This window comes from Panulirus ornatus, chromosome 3, assembly GCF_036320965.1.
Source record: "Panulirus ornatus isolate Po-2019 chromosome 3, ASM3632096v1, whole genome shotgun sequence".
In the NCBI taxonomy this organism is placed as follows: Eukaryota; Metazoa; Arthropoda; class Malacostraca; order Decapoda; family Palinuridae; genus Panulirus; species Panulirus ornatus.
Genome location: NC_092226.1, coordinates 39,845,100 through 39,870,753, shown reverse-complemented (window position 1 = coordinate 39,870,753; position 25,654 = coordinate 39,845,100). Strand labels below are relative to the sequence as shown.

Below are 25,654 nucleotides of genomic sequence, written 5' to 3'. Positions count from 1 at the left end.
GTGAAGAACATGACGTGGAGGTGAGGCCACGCGGCGACCACAATACCACCATAACGGTCAACAACTAACAAACACTTAGCAATATGGACCACTGGAGTGTAAGTTATTAACTGGATAACCTACCTGTCGAGGTGGAAGGCGGCGATCTCGGCGTTGTGTCGTTCGAAGTCGGTGAAGTAGAAGTGGTTCTTGAGGGTTTGCTGCTCCCGAGGGAACCTGTGGGAGGACGGAGATAAGGCAAGGGTCAGTGCGGTGTCTTATTAGACTAATATTGGCCTAGCCAGAAAGTTAATGATCTTGAAAGACAGGTACAGATCCTAACTAAACATATATTCAACCTATCTACACAACTACGTAAAACTGAATAAACGTGCCCCGTAACTAGTTAAATCTCGGCATCACTGGACATTAACGAAGCCAAACCAGATTGATGCTGGCCTCACCAGACCAGTGTGCGGACTCAGTGGAGAAATGTGGGTCCTCTAATTGCGGGCAGGTAGCATAGTGATGACTGTGTTGCTGACCACTTCTCAGGTGTATATACGAGAGAGAGAGAGAGAGAGAGAGAGAGAGAGAGAGAGAGAGAGAGAGAGAGAGAGAGAGAGAGAGAGAGAGAGAGAGTGTGTATGTGTGTGTGTGTGTGTGTGTGTGTGTGTGTGTGTGTGTGTGTGTGTGTGTGTGTGTGTGTAGCCGTTCACAGTTTTCACAGAAAGTTATCAACTTAGCAGATCATGAAAGAAACATTTGCTAACTTTACACGAGTCATTTATGTTTCTTCTCCTACGGGCAGACCTCACACCAGGGATAATGTCTGTCTTATTTCCCAATATGGTGCAACCAGATCGACGTTCATCCTACGGATATGATAATGTAAAATGCCTGGTAAGGGAAAAAAAAAACAAATCCTGGACACAACAGTAAAAAACTAAACCTAATAAAGAAGTATGCACGTCAAGAGTCAGTAAGGAGCGCCCCTCCCGCCTCTCTACTGGCTGAACCCACCATCCTTCGTACAGGACCAGGGCATCCATAACCAAGATAATATGTAAATAATGAAGAGGCAGAGGACTCGAGGGAAATCAGCGAGACTGATACGCGAGTGCTGGCCTTCTTTACCCGGCAGCGGCAGTATGTACACAAGTTCTAACATGGATCAGTAAATCTGAGTGTAAAACCCGTGAGATAACGTATATTACTTCAGGGTGAGTGACCGACCAATGTGTAGCCACTGGTGGGCTCCATATTCATACTGTGGGGGTGGCTGCGTCTACCACCAAAGTGGGGGTCAGGTGTGGAGGCAGTTAATAAAGGTCATTAGACACAATTTAAAATATTCTTAGTAGTAAATATATTTACCTATGCGTATCCATAGACACTAACTGGAAGAGTAAGCGACTGTGTCGGACAGACAGGCACACATGTAAGCGTGCCACACAAACACACACACACGTGACCACAACAGAGCCTCACCAGTCAGCCCCACACTGTAGCTGACTCAGGACCAGTAAATTTCACTGACCGGACAAGTTGACAAGTAACACCTAAGTGATGTACGTTCCTTCGTCGGTGCCTCGTCCCAAGCCCTGATGTCAAGGATAAGTGTTGTCAGGTCTAAGGGGAGTGGAGAGTTGTGATGTGCGAGGAGGACGAAGGGATGCGAGGTGCGTTGGTGAAGGGTTGTGAGGTGTGAAAAAGGTGGAGGGTTATAAGGTACGAGGAGGGTGGAGGGTTAAGAGGTACGTTGGTGAAGGGTTGTGAGGTGCAAGGAGGGTGGTGGGTTGTAAAGTGCTGAGGGAAAGAGAGAATGGACGACACAGGAGGCACGAAAGATTATAAGGAACTGAAGAATGGAACGACTGTGCAGAACAGAAGGTTACTAAGAAGAGATCGGAGGTAACTAAGGTGGAGAGGCGACCAGCACTACTGGGTGAGGAGTGTAGAGGGGAGAGTACAGGGGTCAGTATGAGGGGTGAGGAGGTACACCTGTGAAGCTGACGAGGGCAGAGGGTCAGCACTGCAGGACTGGAAGGGTGTCAGAAATGGCTAGGGACGACAAAAGCCAAGGATGAGGCAAAATGGGGAGGGAGCAAGAGAGGGTAGAGTTGAGCTGGAGAGCAAGGAGGATTCACGATGGTCAGTCTCCTGGAGGGAAGGAGGGAAGGGAAGGAGCAGAGGATGGTAAAGGATCCCTTGAGGGAATGGGAGGGATGGGGGAGGTCTTCCTCACCACCGGAGTAACACACAACCAAACATTACCATAACTCACACATCCACACACTGGATGATAACGGTGACACTACAGAATGTCATTATTGTCGTGTACTGCAAAGACTTGTGAAAGCAGTACTGAACAAAGACTGAAATGGCATCGAATGGCATAAAAGCTCCCGACCAAACAGAAGTACTGCATATCTCATCGTTTCCTACACCCGGTACCTGAGAAGTTACGGGAATTAGAGGTCTTTAAATATTTCTACTTTCTGGATTCGAAAAAAGGCGTTTATTAGAGCACTAATAATCATGGTCTGGGAAGCTTTTATGAAAGTTGAATACTTTATACCTGTGAAACTAAGGTAAAAATCATGGGACTGAATAATATACGTACAGTGGAGCAAGCTGGCATAAAGGCAGAGACTTATGGTTTAATGGATTAAGCTCTAGAAGCCGTGGAGGAGGATCCTCATTTTGACAGCATGAACGAGATGACAGATACCATAGTGTATACAGATGGTGGAGGTATTGTTGCAGTCAGAGAAGTTAATCCAGATCATGTTAAATTCATGGTGGAAAACATCAAGAGTTTGGTTCTGAATTCAATGCCTAAAGATTAGAAATACCTGTGGATATAGAGGAGATGAAATAACAATCACCTCTGAAAGAGGAGTAACTTTTAACACTTGCAGCCTTTCAAGGAATTAGTTAGTCTGTGTTGAGCAAAACGTTATAAAGGAGATAGCGGGGAATGACAAGAAAACTGTTCAGCGTGGGCGGCGGTTCCAGCGGCTGGCGGCTTCGGTGGTGGTGCAGTTGGCGAATGGCACTGGATATGGTGCCAGCGGCTGGTGGCATGGGCGGCGGTGCCAGACGCTGTTACTTTGGGCGTCGGTGCCACCGACAGCTGGAACAGGCAGCAGGGAACACGGCTGAAGATATCTGACCAGCGGCGGCAGTGAAGGTCACCTCACCATGCCCCCAGCACCTCTGTCAACTGCAAATGACACGGGAAGGCCATGTTTCCGGAGCAAGGAGCCTCATGACCCCTGAATGTTAAGTTCGCTCAGGTGGAGGCCATAGTGTTCCTCACCAACCTGGGTGTCAGTGGCGACAGTCACGTCAGGAGGACTCAGTACGTGACTACCGGGCCTCCAGCTGGGGTGGCGTCCCTTGGCTGCGTGATCACATCGGAGATGTGGCCCAGCTGGAGCTGCACAGCACTACACTGAGACACCTGCCGCCAGATACGCTGGGTCACACCCGCTATACTGCACCATACTGATGACCGCAAGAGGCAGGGTCACACCCGCTATACTGCACCATACTGATGACCACAAGAGGCTGGGTCACATCCGCTATACTGCACCATACTGATGACCACAAGAGGCTGGGTCACACCCGCTATACTGCACCATACTGATGACCACAAGAGGCTGGGTCACACCCGCTATACTGCATCATACTGATGACCACAAGAGGCTGGGTCACACCCGCTATACTGCACCATACTGATGACCACAAGAGGCTGGGTCACACCCGCTATACTGTACCATACTGATGACCACAAGAGGCTGGGTCACACCCGCTATACTGCACCATACTGATGACCACAAGAGGCTGGGTCACATCCGCTATACTGCACCATACTGATGACCACAAGGCAATGCTCAGAGGGAAGGCTGCACAGTAATTAAGCAAGTAAGACTCCGTCATTTGCTTGATGCAAAGTCTGATGAATGATACACCTCATTACCAGGATGTGTGACACGTGACCACAGGACCGAGAAGTGTGACAAGAGACCGCAGGGCAGGGCAGTGTGACAGGTGACCGCAGGGCTGGGCAAAGCGACAGGTGACCGCAGGGCTGGGCAGTGCGACAGGTGACCGCAGGGCAGGGCAAAGCGACAGGTGACCGCAGGGCAGGGCAGTGCGACAGGTGATCGCAGGGCTGGGCAGTGCGATAGGTGACCGCAGGGCAGGGCAGTGTGACAGGTGACCGCAAGGCAGAGCAGTGCGACAGGTGACTTCAGGGCAGGGCAGTGCGACAGGTGACCGCAGGGCTGGGCAGTGTGACAGGTGACCGCAGGGCAGAGCAGTGTGACAGGTGACCGCAGGGCAGTGTGACAGGTGACCGCAGGGTAGGGCAATGCGACGGGTGACCGCAGGGCAGAGCAATGTGACGGGTAACCGCAGGGCAGAGCAGTGTGACAGGTGACCGCAGGGCAGGGCAGTGCGACAGGTGACCGCAGGGCTGGGCAGGGCAGTGCGACAGGTGACCGCAGGGCAGGGCAGGGCAGTGCGACAGGTGACCGTAGGGCAGGGCAGTGTGACAGGTGACCGCAGGGCAGGGCAGCGCGACAGGTGACCGCAGGGCAGGGTAGGGCAGTGCGACAAGTGACCGCAGGGCAGGGCAGCGCGACAGGTGACCGCAGGGCAGGGCAGTGCGACAGGTGACTGCAGGGCAGGGCAGTGTGACAGGTGACTGCAGGGCAGGGCAGTGTGACAGGTGACCGCAGGGCAGGGCAGTGTGACAAAGATCATACAGTCAACAGCCAATGCTACTCGTGCTCATATTGTACACAAAATAAAAGCTAATGACAACGCTGACTGCATAATTTATCCTCCACTTTGTATGTAAATATGTTTCAAATTAGGCTTGTATATCAGGGTGACTTTAATGCTATTGAAAACCAAATTGCCTGATAAACTCACATGGGAGGGACGGAGAGAGAGAGAGAGAGAGAGAGAGAGATTACCTTGCAAAATGAAGCTACGACAAAATTTTGCCTTGTTGCAGTGTAAGCGCGTAGCGCTCACCACTTCTACTGCTTGTGCAACTATGCTGATGTTCTCAATCAAACTGCATTTTGATTTCACCACCGTCAGTACTGGGTTCATCTAGAAGTGTTCTTAACCATTTACCAAGTATTCTCTTACGAGTGGCTGTGCTGATGCCGATCAATTTTCTTTTATTTCTCCTGGCGGGATATCAAAGGATTTTTTTTTACCCTTTTCCATGGGACCTCATTTGAATTTTGCATGTTATCTTTTTTTTTTGTATATTGGAAGGAATTCTTGAAGACTCAGTCATTCTCCTTCCTCAATGTTGAGATGATTTCAAGTAAAGTGTATTCTCTTTGATCCTTTCAATTTGTTGCCATGCATATATCATCATATATCTCTCCCTCTGGATACCATTTTAATCAACCTGGTCTAATCATTCTCGAGAGGTCATGTGTTCTTTTCTCTCGATTCTTTTCTGTAACATTATTTTTGCCATCTTTTCAATTTACTGATTTCATCTCGCCTCGAGGGTGACCATAAAACACATCAATATTCATTTTATATTTCATACACACAGTAAACATATTCATCACCAGCTTTCTCTTTCCTCTCTCGCGGTGACAGTCTTTTAATAATCACTCCAATGATTATAAAAATCTGGCTCGCAAATGCCGTTTCCTCAAGTATGGCATTCCAATTCCAGTTTTTCTTTCATGATTACTCCCAAGTCTTTAAGTATGTCTTCATCACCCATTTATGAAAACTCCCAAGTCTGTAACTATGTCTTCATCACCCATTTATGATTACCCACAGTCTTTAACTCTGTCTACATCACCCACTTCCTTACCCTGTGTCTCCTTGTAAGGAGCAGCCGATGTGTTTGAAGTATTTCCCTGACTTAATCATTCATATTTCTCTTCAGTGAACTCCATCAAGTTCTCTGCTTATTCATAAGTTTCAGTCTTTGTCTGCTGAGCTTATCTTAATCTACTACTGTCATCTGCATAACACTGCTATGCCGCCTTCTTTCATCTCTTTGGCCAAATCAGATACCATTATCAGGAACAGTGTAGAAGCTAATACTATTCTCCCAGCCATCCATAATCAAACATCTTCCTCGTAAAACAAAATTATATTCTCCGTTTCTCAGATCCAACTTCCCTACTGACAGACTTACATTTACTTCTTTGATCCGTCTTCCTAGATTACCCTTTTTATGTTCCATTTATTCATTTCATCTATAGCAAACGTTTTGGTTAGGTCAAGAAAAACAACTGCATATTCGTATTTCTTGCATTAGTATATAGGCCTTGGTCGTTCGCTAGCAGGTGCGTTTGTGCACTAGTGCTAGGTACAAACACATGTTGGCTCTGGCTTATAAAGTAACCGTTGACCACTTTAATATATCTCTATCACCTTCTGAAACTCTTTTATTATATTTGGTGCTAAATTTCCCAGGCAATATTGTTTCGGCAGAGGCTATGGTCCTCCTCTCGTGTACTGGTGAACGCAAAGGTGATTTTGTGAACTTTCAGCTATATTGGAGTCATTTAGACACTCTCTCTCTCTCTCTCTCTCTCTCTCTCTCTCTCTTAGCAGTAAGCATCAGTGGCTCTGTTATTGATCTTTTTCGTCTTTTAAAACGATTTCTGGAATTCCATTTGGTTCCGGTGATGAGTTGTCCCTGAGTTCGTCTGTTGCTGTCGTGATATTTTTAGTCACTTCAACATCTGTGATGGCAGTCTTTTCACTCTCACTAAATGACCTTTCAGCGGTACGTTTTTTTCGCATGTGCTGAATAATGACGTACATTAATCTGTTAATATCCTGTATATTTTCTTTGGAGTATTTTTAGTTTTCAGCTTTGAGCTGTCTAACTTTACCGATTTCTTCTTTTTGCTTTGCCCATGACAATGATATCATCTGAATTCGTTTCCATACTACTGATAACTTTTTCCTGGTTTGTTCTTTGTTCTCTTCCGAAGATTTCATTAATTCTTTGTCGACGTTCTTGATTTTTTCTTATTCTAGCTCTTCCATTCCTTCCTTGCTTACTGAAGATAACAGAGACCCACAGGCTACCCTGTGGCCCACCTGATGATAATAGAGACCCACAGGCTACCCTGTGGCCCACCTGAAGATAACAGAGACCCACAGGCTACCGTGTGGCCCACCTGATGATAATAGAGACCCACAGGCTACCCTGTGGCCTACCTGAAGACAACAGAGACCCACAGGCTACCCTGTGGCCCACCTGAAGCTAACAGAGACCCATAGGCTACAATGTGGCCCACCTGAAGACAACAGAGACCCACAGGCTACCTTGTGGCCCACCTGAAGATAACAGAGACCCACAGGCTACCCTGTGGCCCACCTGATGATAACAGAGACCCACAGGCTACCCTGTGGCCCACCTGAAGATAACAGAGACCCACAGGCTACCCTGTGGCCCACCTGATGATAACAGAGACCCACAGGCTACCCTGTGGCCCACCTGAAGATAACAGAGACCCACAGGCTACCCTGAGGCCCACCTGAAGATAACAGAGACCCACAGGCTACCCTGTGGCCCACCTGAAGCCAACACAGACCCATAAAGACCAATATTGCTGCCATCATGAAAAATGGTCAATGAGAACACTGGAGGAGGTTGTCAGTGCAGCAATGGAGGTGGACATTGATTTTCGCTATGATGAATCGCGTCACTCTCAAGCCAATGGACATCTGATGGCCGCCGTTTGTCAACCTGGGAGGTTAGAGTGACCTGTGGGTGCTGCTGAGACGGTACAGTGACCTGTGGGTGCTGCTGAGACGGTACAGTGACCTGTGAGTGGTGCTGGGATGGTACAGTGAGCTGTGGGTAGTGCTGGGATGGTACAGCGGGCTGCGAGTGGGGCTGCCATTGTAAAGTGAGCAATGCCTGGTACTGCCCTGGGAGAGTGAGCCGTGCGTGGTGCTGGGATGGTACAATGAACTGTGAGTGGTACTGTCGTGGTAGTGAGCGGTGCGTGGTGAGCTGTGGGTGGTGCTGGGATGGCAAACAATACTGCAGTGAGCTCTCAGTGGCGTTGGACGGTACAGAACGATGTAGTGAGCCGTAAGGTACACTGGAAGGGTACACGGCATGAGGTGAGCTGTGAATGTGCTGGCATGGCGAGTCCTACGAGTCCAAGAAACTTCTAAGGTGTTGTGGCTGATACTGGGAGGGCTCAGAACCATGCAGTATACTGGGAATACTGCCAAGACGGTGCATCACGGTGCAATGGTCGGTACTGCTGTGGTGCAAAGGTGTAATGATCTCTGAGCGGTACTGGAATGGTACAAAAACAAATAGTCCAGTGAGTTGATGGTACTGAAATGGTCGTGCATGGTGTAATGATCTATGTGTGGTAGTAAGACTACACATGACAGAGATGTTGATCCTCTGGCGTACACAACCACAGGTCACACTAGAACCTTAGTACTGACCATCTCTCTAAGCATGTCCATAACCATCTTCAGACTGGCCAAGACTCCAGGATGGACCAACTGCCACACGAAGTGAACCAAGTCATCATCATCGTCATCTCAAGACTCGCTCCTGATCAGAGCTGGCCAGTTTCTGGTGTATGGAATACTTCCCACATCCAACACACAAAATCTTCCTCCAGCATGGATATGGAAGCAAGACGCTTGAAGAGATTTGGGGTGAGGTAAACTCAACCCCATCCAACGAGAAGGGGTTAGCACGGAGGGGCTAACGTATTACCGTCAGGGGGATGGAGGTAATAAGGGGGCCAGTGGGTGGGAGGTGGGAGAGGGGTGGGGTTGAAGTATTACCCCACTACCACCAGTGGGCAGCAGATGATGCTGGTAAAAATCTCTGGCAATTTCAGCAGAGCGCACGGATTTCCACAACTCTCGATGATTTAATTTGCTAAATAAATATCCGTATGTAATATCAGTTTTGGTTCTATGTTTACAGATTTATGTTTAAAGCACTTTCACTATTATTAATTAATACAATGTGTACGGTATGAATAAACTTTATGACTGAAGCTTACTTATAGCAGAAAAATATATGTATGTAACAGGGTCTGATAAAAGTTACGGTTAAAAGTAACTAAATTCTGTATATATATATATATATATATATATATATATATATATATATATATATATATATATATATATATACACACACACACACACATTGCTACCTCGCTGACGCGGGAAATGGCGAATAGTATGAAAGAAAAGAAAGATATATATATATATATATATATATATATATATATATATATATATATATATATATATATATATATATATATATATATATCTCGGAAAGCAAAAATGGGTATGTTTGAAGGAATAGTGGTTCCAACAATGTTGTATGGTTGCGAGGCGTGGGCTATGGATAGAGTTGTGCGCAGGAGGATGGATGTGCTGGAAATGAGATGTTTGAGGACAATGTGTGGTGTGAGGTGGTTTGATCGAGTGAGTAACGTAAGGGTAAGAGAGATGTGTGGAAATAAAAAGAGCGTGGTTGAGAGAGCAGAAGAGGGTGTTTTGAAGTGGTTTGGGCACATGGAGAGGATGAGTGAGGAAAGATTGACCAAGAGGATATATGTGTCGGAGGTGGAGGGAACAAGGAGAAGAGGGAGACCAAATTGGAGGTGGAAAGATGGAGTGAAAAAGATTTTGTGTGATCGGGGCCTGAACATGCAGGAAGGTGAAAGGAGGGCAAGGAATAGAGTGAATTGGAGCGATGTGGTATACCGGGGTTGACGTGCTGTCAGTGGATTGAAGCAAGGCATGTGAAGCGTCTGGGGTAAACCATGGAAAGCTGTGTAGGTATGTATATTTGCGTGTGTGGACGTACGTATATACATGTGTATGGGGGGGGGGTTGGGCCATTTCTTTCGTCTGTTTCCTTGCGCTACCTCGCAAACGCAGGAGACAGCGACAAAGTATAATAAAAAAAAAATAATAATAATATATATATATATATATATATATATATATATATATATATATATATATATATATATATACATATACCCTGGGGATAGGGGAGAAAGAATACTTCCCACGTATTCCCTGTGTGTCGTAGAAGGCGACTAAAAGGGAAGGGAGCGGGGGGCTGGAAATCCTCCCCTCTAATTTTTTTTTAATTTTCCAAAAGAAGGAGCAGAGAAGGGGGCCAGGTGGGGATATTCCCTCAGGGGCCCAGTCCTCTGTTCTTAGCGCTACCTCGCTAATGCGGGAAATGGCGAATGGTATGAAAGATATATATATATATATATATATATATATATATATATATATATATATATATATATATATATATATATATATATATATTGAAGGAGGTCATAGTGATGCGCGTCATATAGTATTTGCTGATGACCGTGTTTCATTTCCCCCCGTGGTTATCGGCAAATATATATATATATATATATATATATATATATATATATATATATATATATATATATATATATATATATATATGTGTGTGTGTGTGTGTGTGTGTGTGTGTGTGTGTGTGTGTTCTAAATGAATTGCTTGAGGACAACAGGTGATGTGAGGTGGTTTGATCGAGTAAGTAATGAAAGGGTAAGAGAGATGTGTGGTAATGAAAAGAGTGTGGTTGAGAGAACAGATGCCCGTGTGGTGAAATGATTTGGGCACATGGAGAGAATGAATGAGGAAAGGTTGACAAAGAAGGCATACGTGTTAGAAGTTGAGGGAACAAGGAGAAGCGGGAGACCAAATTGAAGATGGAAGGATGGAGAGAAAAAGATTTTGAGAGATTGGGGCCTGAACATGTAGGGGAGTGAAAGGTGTACACAGAATAGAATGAATTGGAACGATGTGGTATACTGGGGTCGACGTGCTGTCAATATACAGAACCAGGGCATGTGAAACGTCCGAATGTGCATTACACATGACACTTCTGGATATGCTTTACTTCATCTACTTCCTGGCGCTACCTCGCTGATGCTGGGGATGGCGATTAGGTGTGGGGGAGAAGAGATGAATGTATGTTATCTTTTTTCTTTTTTCATGCATTTGTGCTGTTTGCTGTGGAGCGGGGTACCATCGGGAATGGCTGACGGCGAAGTATGAATATATACACGAGTAAATATATGCATTTATATGTAAGTGTATATGTATATCAATGCATCTGTAAGTATATGTGCATATAAGTAAATACATGTGTATGCGAGCGGATGTGCCTTTCTTCGTATGTTTGTCGGCGTTCCCTTGATAACGCAGGAAACGGCGATCAAGTGTGTGTGTGTGTGTGTGTGTGTGTGTGTGTGTGTGTGTTATCAGGCTCTGCAAGTGATAAGTCCTCTCTAGTGAGCACCGCCTAGTCAGACCTCACTCCTTGCTCCAAAGATGGCCGCATGTCCCCGCTACTGTCAGCAGCGCAGCCTTGGGCTGCAAGGGTCTTTAGAAAAAGGTCGTAAGTAACAATATACTCACCATATACTCTCACCCAACACTAGCCAAAACATACACACACACACACACACCATAAAAACTCAGCCACAATATACACACATCATATAAACTCAGCCACCATCAGCCGCAATATAGACACATCATATAAACTCAGCCACAATATACACACGTCATATGAATTCAGCCACCACCATCAGCCACAATGTACACACATCAGATGAATTCAGCCACCACCATCAGCCACAATATACACACGTCATATAAACTCAGCCACCACCATCAGCCACAATATACACACGTCATATAAACTCAGCCACCACCATTAGCCACAATATACACACGTCATATAAATTCAGCCACCACCATCAGCCACAATATACACACATCAGATGAATTCAGCCACCACCATCAGCCACAATATACACACGTCATATGAATTCAGCCATCACCATCAGCCACAATACACACACGTCATATAAACTCAGCCACCACCATCAGCCACAACATACACACATCAGATGAATTCAGCCACCACCATCAGCCACAATATACACACGTCATATAAACTCGGACACCACCATCAGCCACAATACACACACGTCATATAAACTCAGCCACCACCATCAGCCACAACATACACACATCAGATGAATTCAGCCACCACCATCAGCCACAATACACACACGTCATATAAACTCAGCCACCACCATCAGCCACAACATACACACATCAGATGAATTCAGCCACCACCATCAGCCACAATATACACACGTCATATAAACTCGGACACCACCATCAGCCACAATACACACACGTCATATAAATTCAGCCACCACCATCAGCCACAATATACACGCATCATATAAACTCAGCCACCACCATCAGCCACAATATACACACGCCATATAAATTAGGTAACGTGAAAACATCGTCTGGAGACAAGTGTTCCGGAGAATCTGCTGATAATTCATTTTAGCTATTAAGGCTGCTAGTCCGCACGAAGGCTGTGGGAGTATGGACGGTACGTGAAGCCGGCCACAACACAGTCTTAACCCAAGTATAATTTCCCGCCAAGACACACGTCATCAGTGGAGGGTTGTGGACCATCTGTTGCGTTATCATCTTCCTCCCTCTAATGGCCAATATCTAGGACGTTATTCTTTACGTTACCATCAACTGCGACGTTGTTAATAACGGAGGGCATCCGGCGTCACGATACTTGATACTGTGGAAGGAATTAAGACGTAGAGTACGACACAGCGACCTCGAGGAATGTCGTGATGATCCTTGAGTATTGACCTGGCCTTCAGCCTGACCCTCAGGGTCGTGCTCAAGGGTTGTATCGGCGCATTCAAGTGGTCAAGATGAGGATGACGACATGGTATATATACATCCATGTCACATAACGACCCCCGACAACCCACCCCCCCTTACCGTTATCCATCTAACAAGTGACCCGTCGGTATAACAACTTCCTCTGTCGTCACCCCTTCCGTTCAAGCCACCATTACGACCACAACTGTCGTCATAACATTAACTACCATTAAACTTAATCCTACAACAACAACCATATCATTAACACCCACAACAGTGTACCACCACATCAACTCCCTCCTCCTTCTCCCCATGTTGTCTACCCAACGGTGCATTTCCTAATGTATCATATCCTCACTGCTGTAACCACGCTTTACGGTACATTTCCTGGTGTACCACAGGTGGTGACTGGGTCCTCACGGCCGGTCATGGTTCACGGTACCCTTCCTGGTGTACCGCAGGTGGTGACTGGGTCCTCACGGCCGGTCATGGTTCACGGTACCCTTCCTGGTGTACCGCAGGTGGTGACTGGGTCCTCACGGCCGGTCATGGTTCACGGTACCCTTCCTGGTGTACCGCAGGTGGTGACTGGGTCCTCACGGCCGGTCATGGTTCACGGTACCCTTCCTGGTGTACCACAGGTGGTGACTGGGTCCTCACGGCCGCAGTCATGGTCCACGGTACCCTTCCTGGTGTACCACAGGTGGTGACTGGGTCCTCACGGCCGCAGTCATGGTCCACGGTACCCTTCCTGGTGTACCACAGGTGGTGACTGGGCCGCTCACGGTTACGGTCACCACACTATCGCCGCGGCTCAGCTGGTGTACAGGACTTACTAGACCATAACAGAGTACTTCATATCCCTGGTAATCCATCAACAACAGCTGCGCTAATCCACACACACACACACACACACACACACACAGACGATAATACATTTGTTGTGAATGAACTTTTGTATGTTAGGGGAGATATGATGGAACAACAGGCAAAATAACGAATTAATATGTAAGAGAAACAATACGAGCAATGATGAAACTACTGAACACACGGAGCGGTACCAGTGGGCCAGAAGTTTGCTACACTGCTAAAAAATACAGAAAATTGACGATCGAAGAGAACGTCAGAAAAGGAGAGTCGTAAGAGACAGTAAGGTATTCAGCAGCACAACACACACGACCAAGAATTCAAACTATTGTGTGTCAAAATCACAGAGACGACCATGATGGCTTGGGTGGGTAAAAAAAGAGACGCTGTGCCATTTCCGACCTCGACACATCCTTCAACAAAATCTGGAGGTCAGAACTTAGCTTTTGCTGCTCTTAAAGAGAATTTTGGTAACGAGTGTCCAAGCATCATGGGAACTTGTGAGACACTAAGGCATTCTGGATGGAAGGCGGTAGGACGACATCAAATACACATAAGACAGGTAAATGTTGATGGTCAGTTGACGGAGGAGTCTAACGTGGGAATGGAGTTTTTCAAGGAAACATCACGCCACCTTCCTTATGTAATCGTAATGGATTTCATTAGGAAAGTAACACTAACCAACGAGACAGAAGGAAATGAGTGGATAGAAAACGAGAACTGTTGATGTGGGTTATGTTGATGATGAAGTTTTAACGACAAGAAGTCCAACAAACATGGATGAAATGTTGAAAAGAAACGCAAGAAGTGTGTGAGGTGATGGCCTGAATATCTACGATACAAAGCCGAAAGGAAGGACGATCGAGACAAAGAAAACATAGAAATTATAAGAAAGGTAATCATCGTCCCATATGCAGATGAATCATGACGAAGATGGCTGCGTTACGCACTACAGGCAGAAAGTAACAGTGATAAGAGAACGTGGTGTGGCAATGATCTAGGACTAAGGCATGAGGTCATCCTCGGCCAACATGGATAAGTACAATGGAAAGGAAGGCTGGACGGAGGTGGAAGTGGCTGATCAGCCAAGCTGGCCACAACACTATAGCCAGTCAGGCTGGCAACAATACCGTGGCCGGCCACATTACGCAGCTGCAACGTTCACACCGGAAAGTCGTGTCTGAGTTACTACAGGTTGTAAGTCTGTCGTATAACCAAAGAATCTTGTACAGTAAACCAGCGCCGTCCCATCCATTTGGTCTCCGTTCAGGGGAATTCACAGAAATTTGCAGTTAGATTTAGTGGCCATATTGTAGACGTGCCGCCCAGAACCGCACCATTCATCGAACGTTTGGTTTGACTCCCACAACTTTGGTCATATTACAACAAACTGCTATTGTTTTGCATCATGTACTTTTGTTAGGGTTTATATCTTGTTTGCTAGTGAGGCTCTACGCGCCGGGCATTGTTACCTGTTACTGTGTGGCGTGGTAAAACCTGTCACACTAAAGGTGCGTTACGGGACAGTTACTGTCACCTGTTCGTGTGTGATCTGTGTTACGACCAGTCACACACGTGACGTGTTATGGGATGGGCAATACCACCTGTTACTGTGTAACTTGTGCTACAATCTGTAACACTAGTGAGGCGTTACGAGACGGGCAGTGTCATCTGTTCCCGTAACACCTGTGTTACGACCTCTCACACAAGTGAGACGATAAGGGACGGGTGCTGCTCCTGTGTGACCTTGGTATTGTGTGTTACACCAGTGAATCCGTTATGTTTACACTATGATATCATAGGCTCCTCCTTACCGTCTTTCACACTAATCAATGTTTTCTTTTTTTTTTTTTTTTGCTTTGTCGCTGTCTCTTGCGAGGTAGCGCAAGGAAACAGACGAAAGAAATGGCCCAACCCACCCCCATACACATCTATATACATACACGTCCACACACGCAAATATACATACCTACACAGCTTTCCATGGTTTACCCCAGACGCTTCACATGCCCTGAATCAATCCAATGACAGCACGTCGACCCCGGTATACCACATCGATCCAATTCACTCTATTCCTTGCCCTCCTTTCAACCTCCTGCATGTTCAGGCCCCGATCACACAAAATCTTTTTCACTCCATCTTTCCACCTCCAATTTGGTCTCCCACTTCTCCTCGTTCCCTCCACCTCCGACACATATATCCTCTTGGTCAATCTTTCCTCACTCATTCTCTCCATGTGCCCAAACCATTTCAAAACACCCTCTTCTGCTCTCTCAACCACGCTCTTTTTATTTCCACACATCTCTCTTACCCTTACGTTACTTACTCGGTCAAACCACCTCACACCACACATTGTCCTCAAACATCTCATTTCCAGCACATCCACCCTCCTGCGCACAACTCTATCCATAGCCCACGCCTCGCAAGCATACAACATTGTTGGAACCACTTTTCCTTCAAACATACCCATTTTTGCTTTCCGAGATAATGTTCTCGACTTCCACACATTCTTCAAGGTTCCCAGGATTTTCGCCCCCTTCCCCACCCTATGATCCACTTCCGCTTCCATGGTTCCATCCGCTGCCAGATCCACTCCCAGATATCTAAAACACTTTACTTCCTCCAGTTTTTCTCCATTCAAACTTACCTCCCAATTGTCTTGACCCTCAACCCTACTGTACCTAATAACCTTGCTCTTATTCACATCTACTCTTAACTTTCTTCTTTCACACACTTTACCAAACTCAGTCACCAGCTTCTGCATTTTCTCACATGAATCAGCCACCAGCGCTGTATCATCAGCGAACAACAACTGACTCACTTCCCAAGCTCTCTCATCCACAACAGACTTCATACTTGCACCTCTTTCCAAAACTCTTGCATTCACCTCCCTAACAACCCCGTCCATAAACAAATTAAACAACCATGGAGACATCACACACCCTTGCCGCAAACCTACATTCACTGAGAACCAATCACTTTCCTCTCTTCCTACACGTACACATGCCTTACATCCTCGATAAAAACTTTTCACTGCTTCTAACAACTTGCCTCCCACACCATATATTCTTAATACCTTCCACAGAGCATCTCTATCAACTCTATCATATGCCTTCTCCAGATCCATAAATGCTACATACAAATCCATTTGCTTTTCTAAGTATTTCTCACATACATTCTTCAAAGCAAACACCTGATCCACACATCCTCTACCACTTCTGAAACCACACTGCTCTTCCCCAATCTGATGCTCTGTACATGCCTTCACCCTCTCAATCAATACCCTCTCATATAATTTACCAGGAATACTCAAACTTATACCTCTGAAATTTGAGCACTCACTCTTATCCCCTTTGCCTTTGTACAATGGCACTATGCACGCATTCCGCCAATCCTCAGGCACCTCACCATGAGTCATACATACATTAAATAACCTTACAAACCAGTCAATAATACAGTCACCCCCTTTTTTAATAAATTCCACTGCAATACCATCCAAACCTGCTGCCTTGCCGGCTTTCATCTTCCGCAAAGCTTTTACTACCTCTTCTCTGTTTACCAAATCATTTTCCCTAACCCTCTCACTTTGCACACCACCTCGACCAAAACACCCTATATCTGCCACTCTATCATCAAACACATTCAACAAACCTTCAAAATACTCACTCCATCTCCTTCTCACATCACCACTACTTGTTATCACCTCCCCATTTGCGCCCTTCACTGAAGTTCCCATTTGCTCCCTTGTCTTACGCACTTTATTTACATCCTTCCAGAACATCTTTTTATTCTCCCTATAATTTAATGATACTCTCTCACCCCAACTCTCATTTGCCCTCTTTTTCACCTCTTGCACCTTTCTCTTGACCTCCTGTCTCTTTCTTTTATACATCTCCCACTCAATTGCATTTTTTCCCTGCAAAAATCGTCCAAATGCCTCTCTCTTCTCTTTCACTAATAATCTTACTTCTTCATCCCACCACTCACTACCCTTTCTAATCAACCCGCCTCCCACTCTTCTCATGCCACAAGCATCTTTTGCGCAATCCATCACTGATTCCCTAAATACATCCCATTCCTCCCCCACTCCCCTTACTTCCATTGTTCTCACCTTTTTCCATTCTGTACTCAGTCTCTCCTGGTACTTCCTCACACAAGTCTCCTTCCCAAGCTCACTTACTCTCACCACCCTCTTCACCCCAACATTCACTCTTTTTTCTGAAAACCCATACAAATCTTCACCTTAGCCTCCACAAGATAATGATCAGACATCCCTCCAGTTGCACCTCTCAGCACATTAACATCCAAAAGTCTCTCTTTCGCGCGCCTGTCAATTAACACCTAATCCAATAACGCTCTCTGGCCATCTCTCCTACTTACATACGTATACTTATGTATATCTCGCTTTTTAAACCAGGTATTCCCAATCACCAGTCCTTTTTCAGCACATAAATCTACAAGCTCTTCACCATTTCCATTTACAACACTGAACACCCCATGTATACCAATTATTCCCTCAACTGCCACATTACTCACCTTTGCATTCAAATCACCCATCACTATAACCCGGTCTCGTGCACCAAAAACACTAACACACTCATTCAGCTGCTCCCAAAACACTTGCCTCTCATGATCTTTCTTCTCATGCCCAGGTGCATATGCACCAATAATCACCCATCTCTCTCCATCAACTTTCCTATCACATACTCCCACAACTCCTGTTTCAGGAGTACTGCTTCTCCTTCCCTTGCTCTTGTCCTCTCACTAACCCCTGACTTTACTCCCAAGACATTCCCAAACCACTCTTCCTCTTTACCCTTGAGCTTCGTTTCACTCAGAGCCAAAACATCCAGGTTCCTTTCTTCAAACATACTACCTATCTCTCCTTTTTTCACATCTTGGTTACATCCACACACATTTAGACACCCCAGTCTGAGCCTTCGAGGAGGATGAGCACTCCCCGCGTGACTCCTTCTTCTGTTTCCCATTTTAGAAAGTTACAAATACAAGGAGGGGAGGATTTCTGGCCCCCAGCTCCCGTCCCCTCTAGTCGCCTTCTACGACACGCGAGGAATGCGTGGGAAGTATTCTTTCACTCCTATCACCAGGGATAATATACATATATATGCATATATATATATATATATATATATATATATATATATATATATATATATATATATATATATATATATATACACACACATACATACGCACACATACACACATATACATATATTACATATGAAAAATGTAAGAAATAATTTAGAAAACTGAAACTTCTAGCTTGAAATGAAATGAAAAAAATGTTTTCTTTTTCTGTTTTTTTTTACCTTCTGTTATTCCCGTACACGATGACGTCCTCCTGCCGAAAACAACAACCTACCCGGCGCTAAGGACGTGAGGGGCATCGCACCCGCCAGGCGTCCTGCCTGCCTGGCCCTGAGGACGTGAGGGGCACCACAACCGCCGGGCGTCCCGCCTGCCCGGCCCTGAGGTAGTGAGGGGCACCACACCAACCTGGCGCCCCGCCTGCCCGGCCTTGAGGTCCTGAGGGGCACAGCATCAGCCGGGCGCCCCGGCTGCCCGGTCCTGAGGTGGTGAGGGGCAGCACACTAATCGGGCGCCCCGTCTGCCCGGCCCTGAGATCGTGAGGGGCACAGCACCAGCCTGGCGCCCCGCCTGCCCGGCCCTGAAGTCGTGAGGGGCACCGCACCAGCCTGGCGTCCCGCCTGCCCGGCCCTGAGGTCGTGAGGGGCACCGCACCAGCCGGGCGCCCTGTCTGCCCGGCCCTGAGCGCCGCCAGCGATAATGAAAGACGTATTAAAGTTTTTCATGGGCAGAGCGGCCACGTCAGGCGGGATGGATGGAAGTTTATCAAAGTCTGGGAAATGAAATTATTGGATATTACAGCACGAACGCTGGGAACTGGCTGGCTCCTGCTGCCGGGGAAGGCTGACACCCAACCAGTCGAACCAGTGTCTCCGGAGAGTCAGCCAGCCAGGCCGGTGGTTCCATCCAGCCAACTCGCCTGGCCAATGGCACTCACCAGCCAGCAGGATAAGGGATTCTAGCCAACCAACCAGTCGGGTAATTGTTCCAGCCATCTCACGAACGATGTGTCAACGATGTAGTAAGGTAGACTGTGTTATTTTGTTTATCCTGAGAACGACAGAAGATGGGAATAACCTGGGGCGTGAGGTTTCGCAGAGGAGGAAGGAATGAATGTATCATCCATCTGACATTTCTGCAGCCAGCAACACGTAGTTGACCCAGAGTACGAAGCCAGAGGTGATGGGGCAGTGACCCAGCACAGTGCTATACTACAGGACCCAGCAGGGTAGAGTACTGGTATTACAGGACCAAGTGAAGTACAGGACTGGTACATCAGGGTCTAATGGAGTACAGTACAGGTACTACAGGAACCAGTAAAGCAATACTGGCACTACTATAAGGACCAGTAGAGAACAGCAATGGTACTACAAGAACCACTGCCAAACAGTACTGGCACTATCGGAACCAGTAGAATACAGTGATGGTGCTACAGAAGGTGGGTAACGTGGCCTGTGTACCTGGTGGCTGTACAGAGGTACTTCAGAGGAGCGAGGACAGCACTCACCCTGACACGTTCCTAACACACCTTCACCGGGCAGTTTAGTACTTCACTTGAGACGTTCCTGACCCAACTTCACCTAATATGACAGCACTTTCCCTATCACGTTCCCAGCATACGTCATCAATTCCTTTGAAACTTTATTAACACATCTTCATCTGTCAGGTAAACACTTTCCCGCATTATGACAGCACAACAGCAGCAGACCCTAATAATATGGTGTCGGTGAAGAGCACTAAACAGAGTACAACAGCAACTGGTCCTTATGATACAGAGTCTGTGAAGAGCACTAAGCACAGCACAACAGCAGTAGGTTCTCATGCGTCTGTGAAGAGCATTATACACAACACAACAGCAACAAGTCTTCAGTTTACAGCATCTGTGAACAATACTGTACACACCAGCAGCAGGTCATTAGGTTATACAGCACTATACACAGCACAAGAGCAGTAGGTCATCATGATGCAGTGACTGTGAACATCACTATACAACACGGGACGGTGGTGATCTTCCCACCTTTCTTCAGAGCAACGCTGACATACACTCCCCTGACAAGTGACCGTCTGGAGCTGAAGGGTCAGATTCATGGTCATGTGTGGGAGCCACTCTGGTCCACACTTGATCTCCAACCCTGAATGTGGAATGTTCCTGGCTGTCACAGGAACAGTGGTCGGCCCTCAACACTGCACGGTACAGTAGCAGTGGTCGGCCCTCAACACTGCACGGTACAGTAGCAGTGGTCGGCCCTCAACACTGCACGGTACAGTAGCAGTGATCGGCCCTCAACACTGCACGGTACAGTAGCACTGGTCGGCCCTCAACATTACGTGGTACCGTAACAGTGGTCGGGTCTCAACACATCATGGTACATCATCACTGGTGGTCAGTTCTCATTATCTCAGGGTACAACACCAGCCACCGGAGCATCACTGGTCGGCTCTTAACACTTCATGGTGATCTTTCCATTTGTTCTATGAGTCATTAGAGCGGGCGGGATGGATCACCTGGACTCAGCTTTGGTCGCCCCTCCGCTCTTCGTCGGTCTTCGCTTCATCTCTGGCGCCAAAGTCTATACCACTGTGGTTCAAACTTTGTAGTGATCAGTTAATTAGTTTTCCAACTCGCTGATTAATGGTTCCCCACAAGATATCTTAATTCTGCGTGTGTGAGCTGTACTTCTCTCCGTCCCTTGCTTCTTGAACCAGCAAAGCCTGCTCTTTCTGTTGCTCCTGTGGTTTGTGTTGCCTTATTACGTGTCCAGTAGAGTTTCTGGCATGTGTGGTGCTGGTGACCTGGCGCGTCACCACCAGTGAACTGCGTCTCGCAACCTGGATGGACCTTTACCAGCCGAGCACTAAACCCTCAGTGTGTTGTAATGTGCCAACCCGGGTGAATAACCTTCATAAGTGAAGGATGCTGTCATCTGTATCATCAGGAACAACTGAACTGGTCATGTTATCAAGCCTCACGACAACCACGCCTGACCCACCACCAGCCAGGGTTATGGCTACCACAGCCACGCCTGACCCACCACCAACCAGGGTTATGGCTACCACAGCCACGCCTGACCCACCACCAACCAGGGTTATGGCCACCACAGCCGTGCCTGACCCACCACAGTGTCTAACCCACCACCAAATTCACCAAACTGGGAACTACGTTAACGTAATATATTGTCTGAACAAAGGTATTTGTGGTCGTTGATGGAGGTTGTAAGGTCACACTCTCCCCGATTAATTGGCCGGCTGAAAATGAACTCTGGTTCTTATGGTGTCGACCCCGAGTGTTAATGGTGATTGGCAGAGCCAGTCTGCCCGGCTCTCTCCTTTCTTTACCTGTATTGATCATGAGGTGTGATTCTGCCTCCACATCTCGGTCTTGTGTTGAGATGCGGAGTTTCTCCTCCAACCAGCGCGGCTTCTTGAGGCTGAGGTGCATAAGCCTACGTATATCTGGCAACCCGTAACCATGTAAACTGAAAAGGTCAGCTGCATTATTACCAGTTTTGTTTTCATCTTTTTTAGTTTCCACTTCATAATGTTCCCAATATAAAGTACAAGTACTGGCCTTCGAAACCTATGGCCACTTGTTCGAATCCAGCTTCAGGACAAGCCCAGTCGACCCAGCTGTGAAATGGCACAAGTGGCAAAAGGAAATGATGTCACCATTTGCAGAAACTTTCAATCAAAACGTGGTATCTCGCAACGAGCAGACTCGCTATATTTTCACTTCTATTTTTTTTTTTCAGTGGAACTCAGTTTTGTGGAAGAGTAACAGAGTTAATAAATAAATGCTAAAACAGTGTTTCATTCGAAAATTTTGAGAATCAATCGTGTAGTAAAAACTTACATATTTTCAAACGAAATGATGTGAAATACAAGATTATCGTTCAAACACATTCAGGAACAATTTGTGGCGTTAAACGTGGATGTCAAAATGAATGGAAATATCCATCCATTCAGCTGAAATGAGTATTGACTAAGAAATATGATTCACAGTAATATTCACACTCACCACCTTAATGCCCATCTCTTTGCGGTGACGTAAGACAGGACACAAATGTCAAACATGTATGTGCTAACTACTATGAACGCCTGCTTATTCAGTAATAATTATCTTAGACCAACAAGCGTGTTCAATATTGTTCTAAGACAACTTCTAGATAAGGATATGAGCCACAAGCGGTATATTCCAGACCTGGAAGTATGTGTTATTGACTTGTGTTGCTGTATCATCTCGGTTTTTTTTTTCATTTTCTTTTTGTGCGTTATCGTTTGTGAAGCAGAGGATTGGCATAAAGGTCTTTTCGTTCTGATATCCGTCTGGACACTATTTACTTGCAATAAATATGAAAGAATGCCGGACAAACGTTAAACAGCGAGAAATTCGAGAGCCAATTTTTCTACAACGGCGTCCAGTCCACTGGGCGCTAACTGGGCAACACCAGCGCAGCTCCCACCCGCTAGGTAGCGCTGTCTGGACGAATCATACAAAAGACAGTGACATCAATTTCTTGGCAAGTTGTTCGCGTTTAGATAATCTATCATCCTGATTAGACTGCAGAGGTCTGCATACTAGTGGGCAGTCTCCCTACCTGCTTATGTAGCCTTCTTGACCAGTCCCCAGTTCTTCATTATTTTCTGGTTTGACGGATACGTTCACATGATCAGCTGATGAAGAGCGTACGAGGCAAACCTTTGCCTCACACATGATCAAGGGTGAGGTTATAGAGCAGTGCCAGAAGACCACAAGTGTTATATGTAATGGTAAGATGCCTCACCATCTTAGTATTACTCATACCATTATGAAACATAAGATATTCAATCTAATATTCTTATCTAGTCTCATTTTGTTCTGTGTTTCTATTTCTAGATTTCTTTTATGTAAAAATATTCACCAGAAGGAAATTTACCAGTATTGAAAATAATATGTTGGTGAAGGACTCAAGTTCTGATAACCTGTTGAGCCAACTGGACCCAGCCAGAGCAAGACAAGCGAGGACGATCACCCAGCTTCACGCTCACCATCACTGAGGTCCAGAAGAAGCAATAACAAGCACCAACCCAATGCTTGCAGTGTGCCAAGTATTTTCCTTATAGTTTTTCATTGTCATGCAAGAGGATACGTAATCTACAAGCCTGTCAATGATCCTTCATATTACAAAATCTACATTAGTTGCTCTCATATATATCTTACTAGTATACGCCAACGAGGATATCCTTTCAGATATGGAAAAAAATAAAATAAATTCCATATGCATCTTTCCATATTCTGTTGCTGTCTCCAGGTCTTAACTGCCATAAGAAAAGGATTAAAGAGAGAGAGAAATAGGAAGAAAAGAAAGCGAATATTCAAAGAGTTTTGGAGGAAGTAGGAAATTGGCATAGTCTAAGTTTTCAGTATGTTGAGTTCCCCCAAACTTGAAATCTGAGGATCGACACCAGATTACCTAAAGTCGTGAGCTGCCTCAACTGAATGAAACCAATCCAGACAACTTTCTTTCCTCTCTGATTACAGGAGATGAAACCTACACCCACCGCCGGGACCTCCAGCACAAGTTGGAACTCATGCAATGGAAACGCTAGATTTCTCCAACCCTCAAGAAATGTCGAGTGCAGCCAACCCTCGGTAGGCGAGATTACGGCCTCAAATCTCCAGGATGTCAAAAGGCTTCTCGTGATTGGCTATACGTGGCGTGGCGTAAAACAACGATCATAAGGTTACTATCACGCTAGCCTGATTCGACATTTGCACAATATATCAAGGAAAAACAAAAAGGAATATTGATTATAGAAGTGTTTCAGTTCCATGACAATACTCCGGTGAGCAACATTTGTACCGCAAAAACTGCTTCTCGTGCCTGAGATTTCAAGCAACTCATTCCCAAGCCTCACGGCTCAGGCTTGGCTCTAACTGACTATTACCTAATTCAAAATTTGAAGTCACACTTCCGCATCCACCACTTGGATGATGATAAAGAGCTTATAAAGGCGAGTGAGGAGAGTCTGACCAACAATCAGAAGACTCCTATATAACTGGCAACACAAACATGAAGGACAAATAGAGCAAATGCACTGAGGTTTATGGACCTCATCCTCAAAAAAATAATAGAGAATATTTTTGTCATCTTTTCTATTGTGAACCATGTTTGCCAATTTTCCTTTACTTTCTTTCTCGTGTATAAATATATATATATATATATATATATATATATATATATATATATATATATATATATATATATATATATATATATATGTTATCCCTGGGGATAGGGGATTAAGAATACTTCCCACGTATTCCCTGCGTGTCGTAGAAGGCGACTAAAAGGGGAGGGAGCGGGGGGCTGGAAATCCTCCCCTCTCTTTTTTTTTTTTAATTTTCCAAAAGAAGGAACAGAGGGGCCAGGTGAGGATATTCCAAAAAAGGCCCAATCCTCTGTTCTTAACGCTACCTCGCTATCGCGGGAAACGGCGAATAGTATGAAAAAAAAAATATATATATATGTATATATATATATATATATATATATATATATATATATATATATATATATATATATATATATATATATATATATATAATTTATCCCTGGGGATAGGGGAGAAAGAATGCTTCCCACGTATTCCTGCGTGTCGTAGAAGGCGACTAAAAGGGAAGGGAGTGGGTGGCTGGAAATCCTCCCCTCTCGTTTTTTTTCAATTTTCCAAAAGAAGGAACAGAGAAGGGGGCCAGGTGAGGGTATTCCCTCAAAGGCCCAGTCCTCTGTTTTTAACGCTACCTCGCTAATGCGGGAAATGGCGAATAGTGCGGAAAAAAAAGGTATAAGTTTGTTGAGTATTCCTGGTAAATTATATGGGAGGGTATTGATTGAGAGGGTGAAGGCATGTACAGAGCATCAGATTG

At 45.7% G+C, this 25,654-nt stretch overlaps 1 protein-coding gene across 2 annotated transcripts in view; it reads right to left on the bottom strand.

Annotated features, from left to right (window-relative positions):
* The window catches only part of LOC139762445 (extracellular serine/threonine protein CG31145), a 1,101,583-nt gene that overhangs the window by 42,020 nt on the left and 1,033,909 nt on the right, over positions 1 to 25,654 (bottom strand). For both annotated transcript variants that reach the window (XM_071687351.1, XM_071687341.1), the window contains one exon: positions 124 to 216. In XM_071687351.1, coding sequence (XP_071543452.1) covers positions 124 to 216 — 93 coding nt within the window. The remainder of the gene's footprint in view (positions 1 to 123; positions 217 to 25,654) is intronic.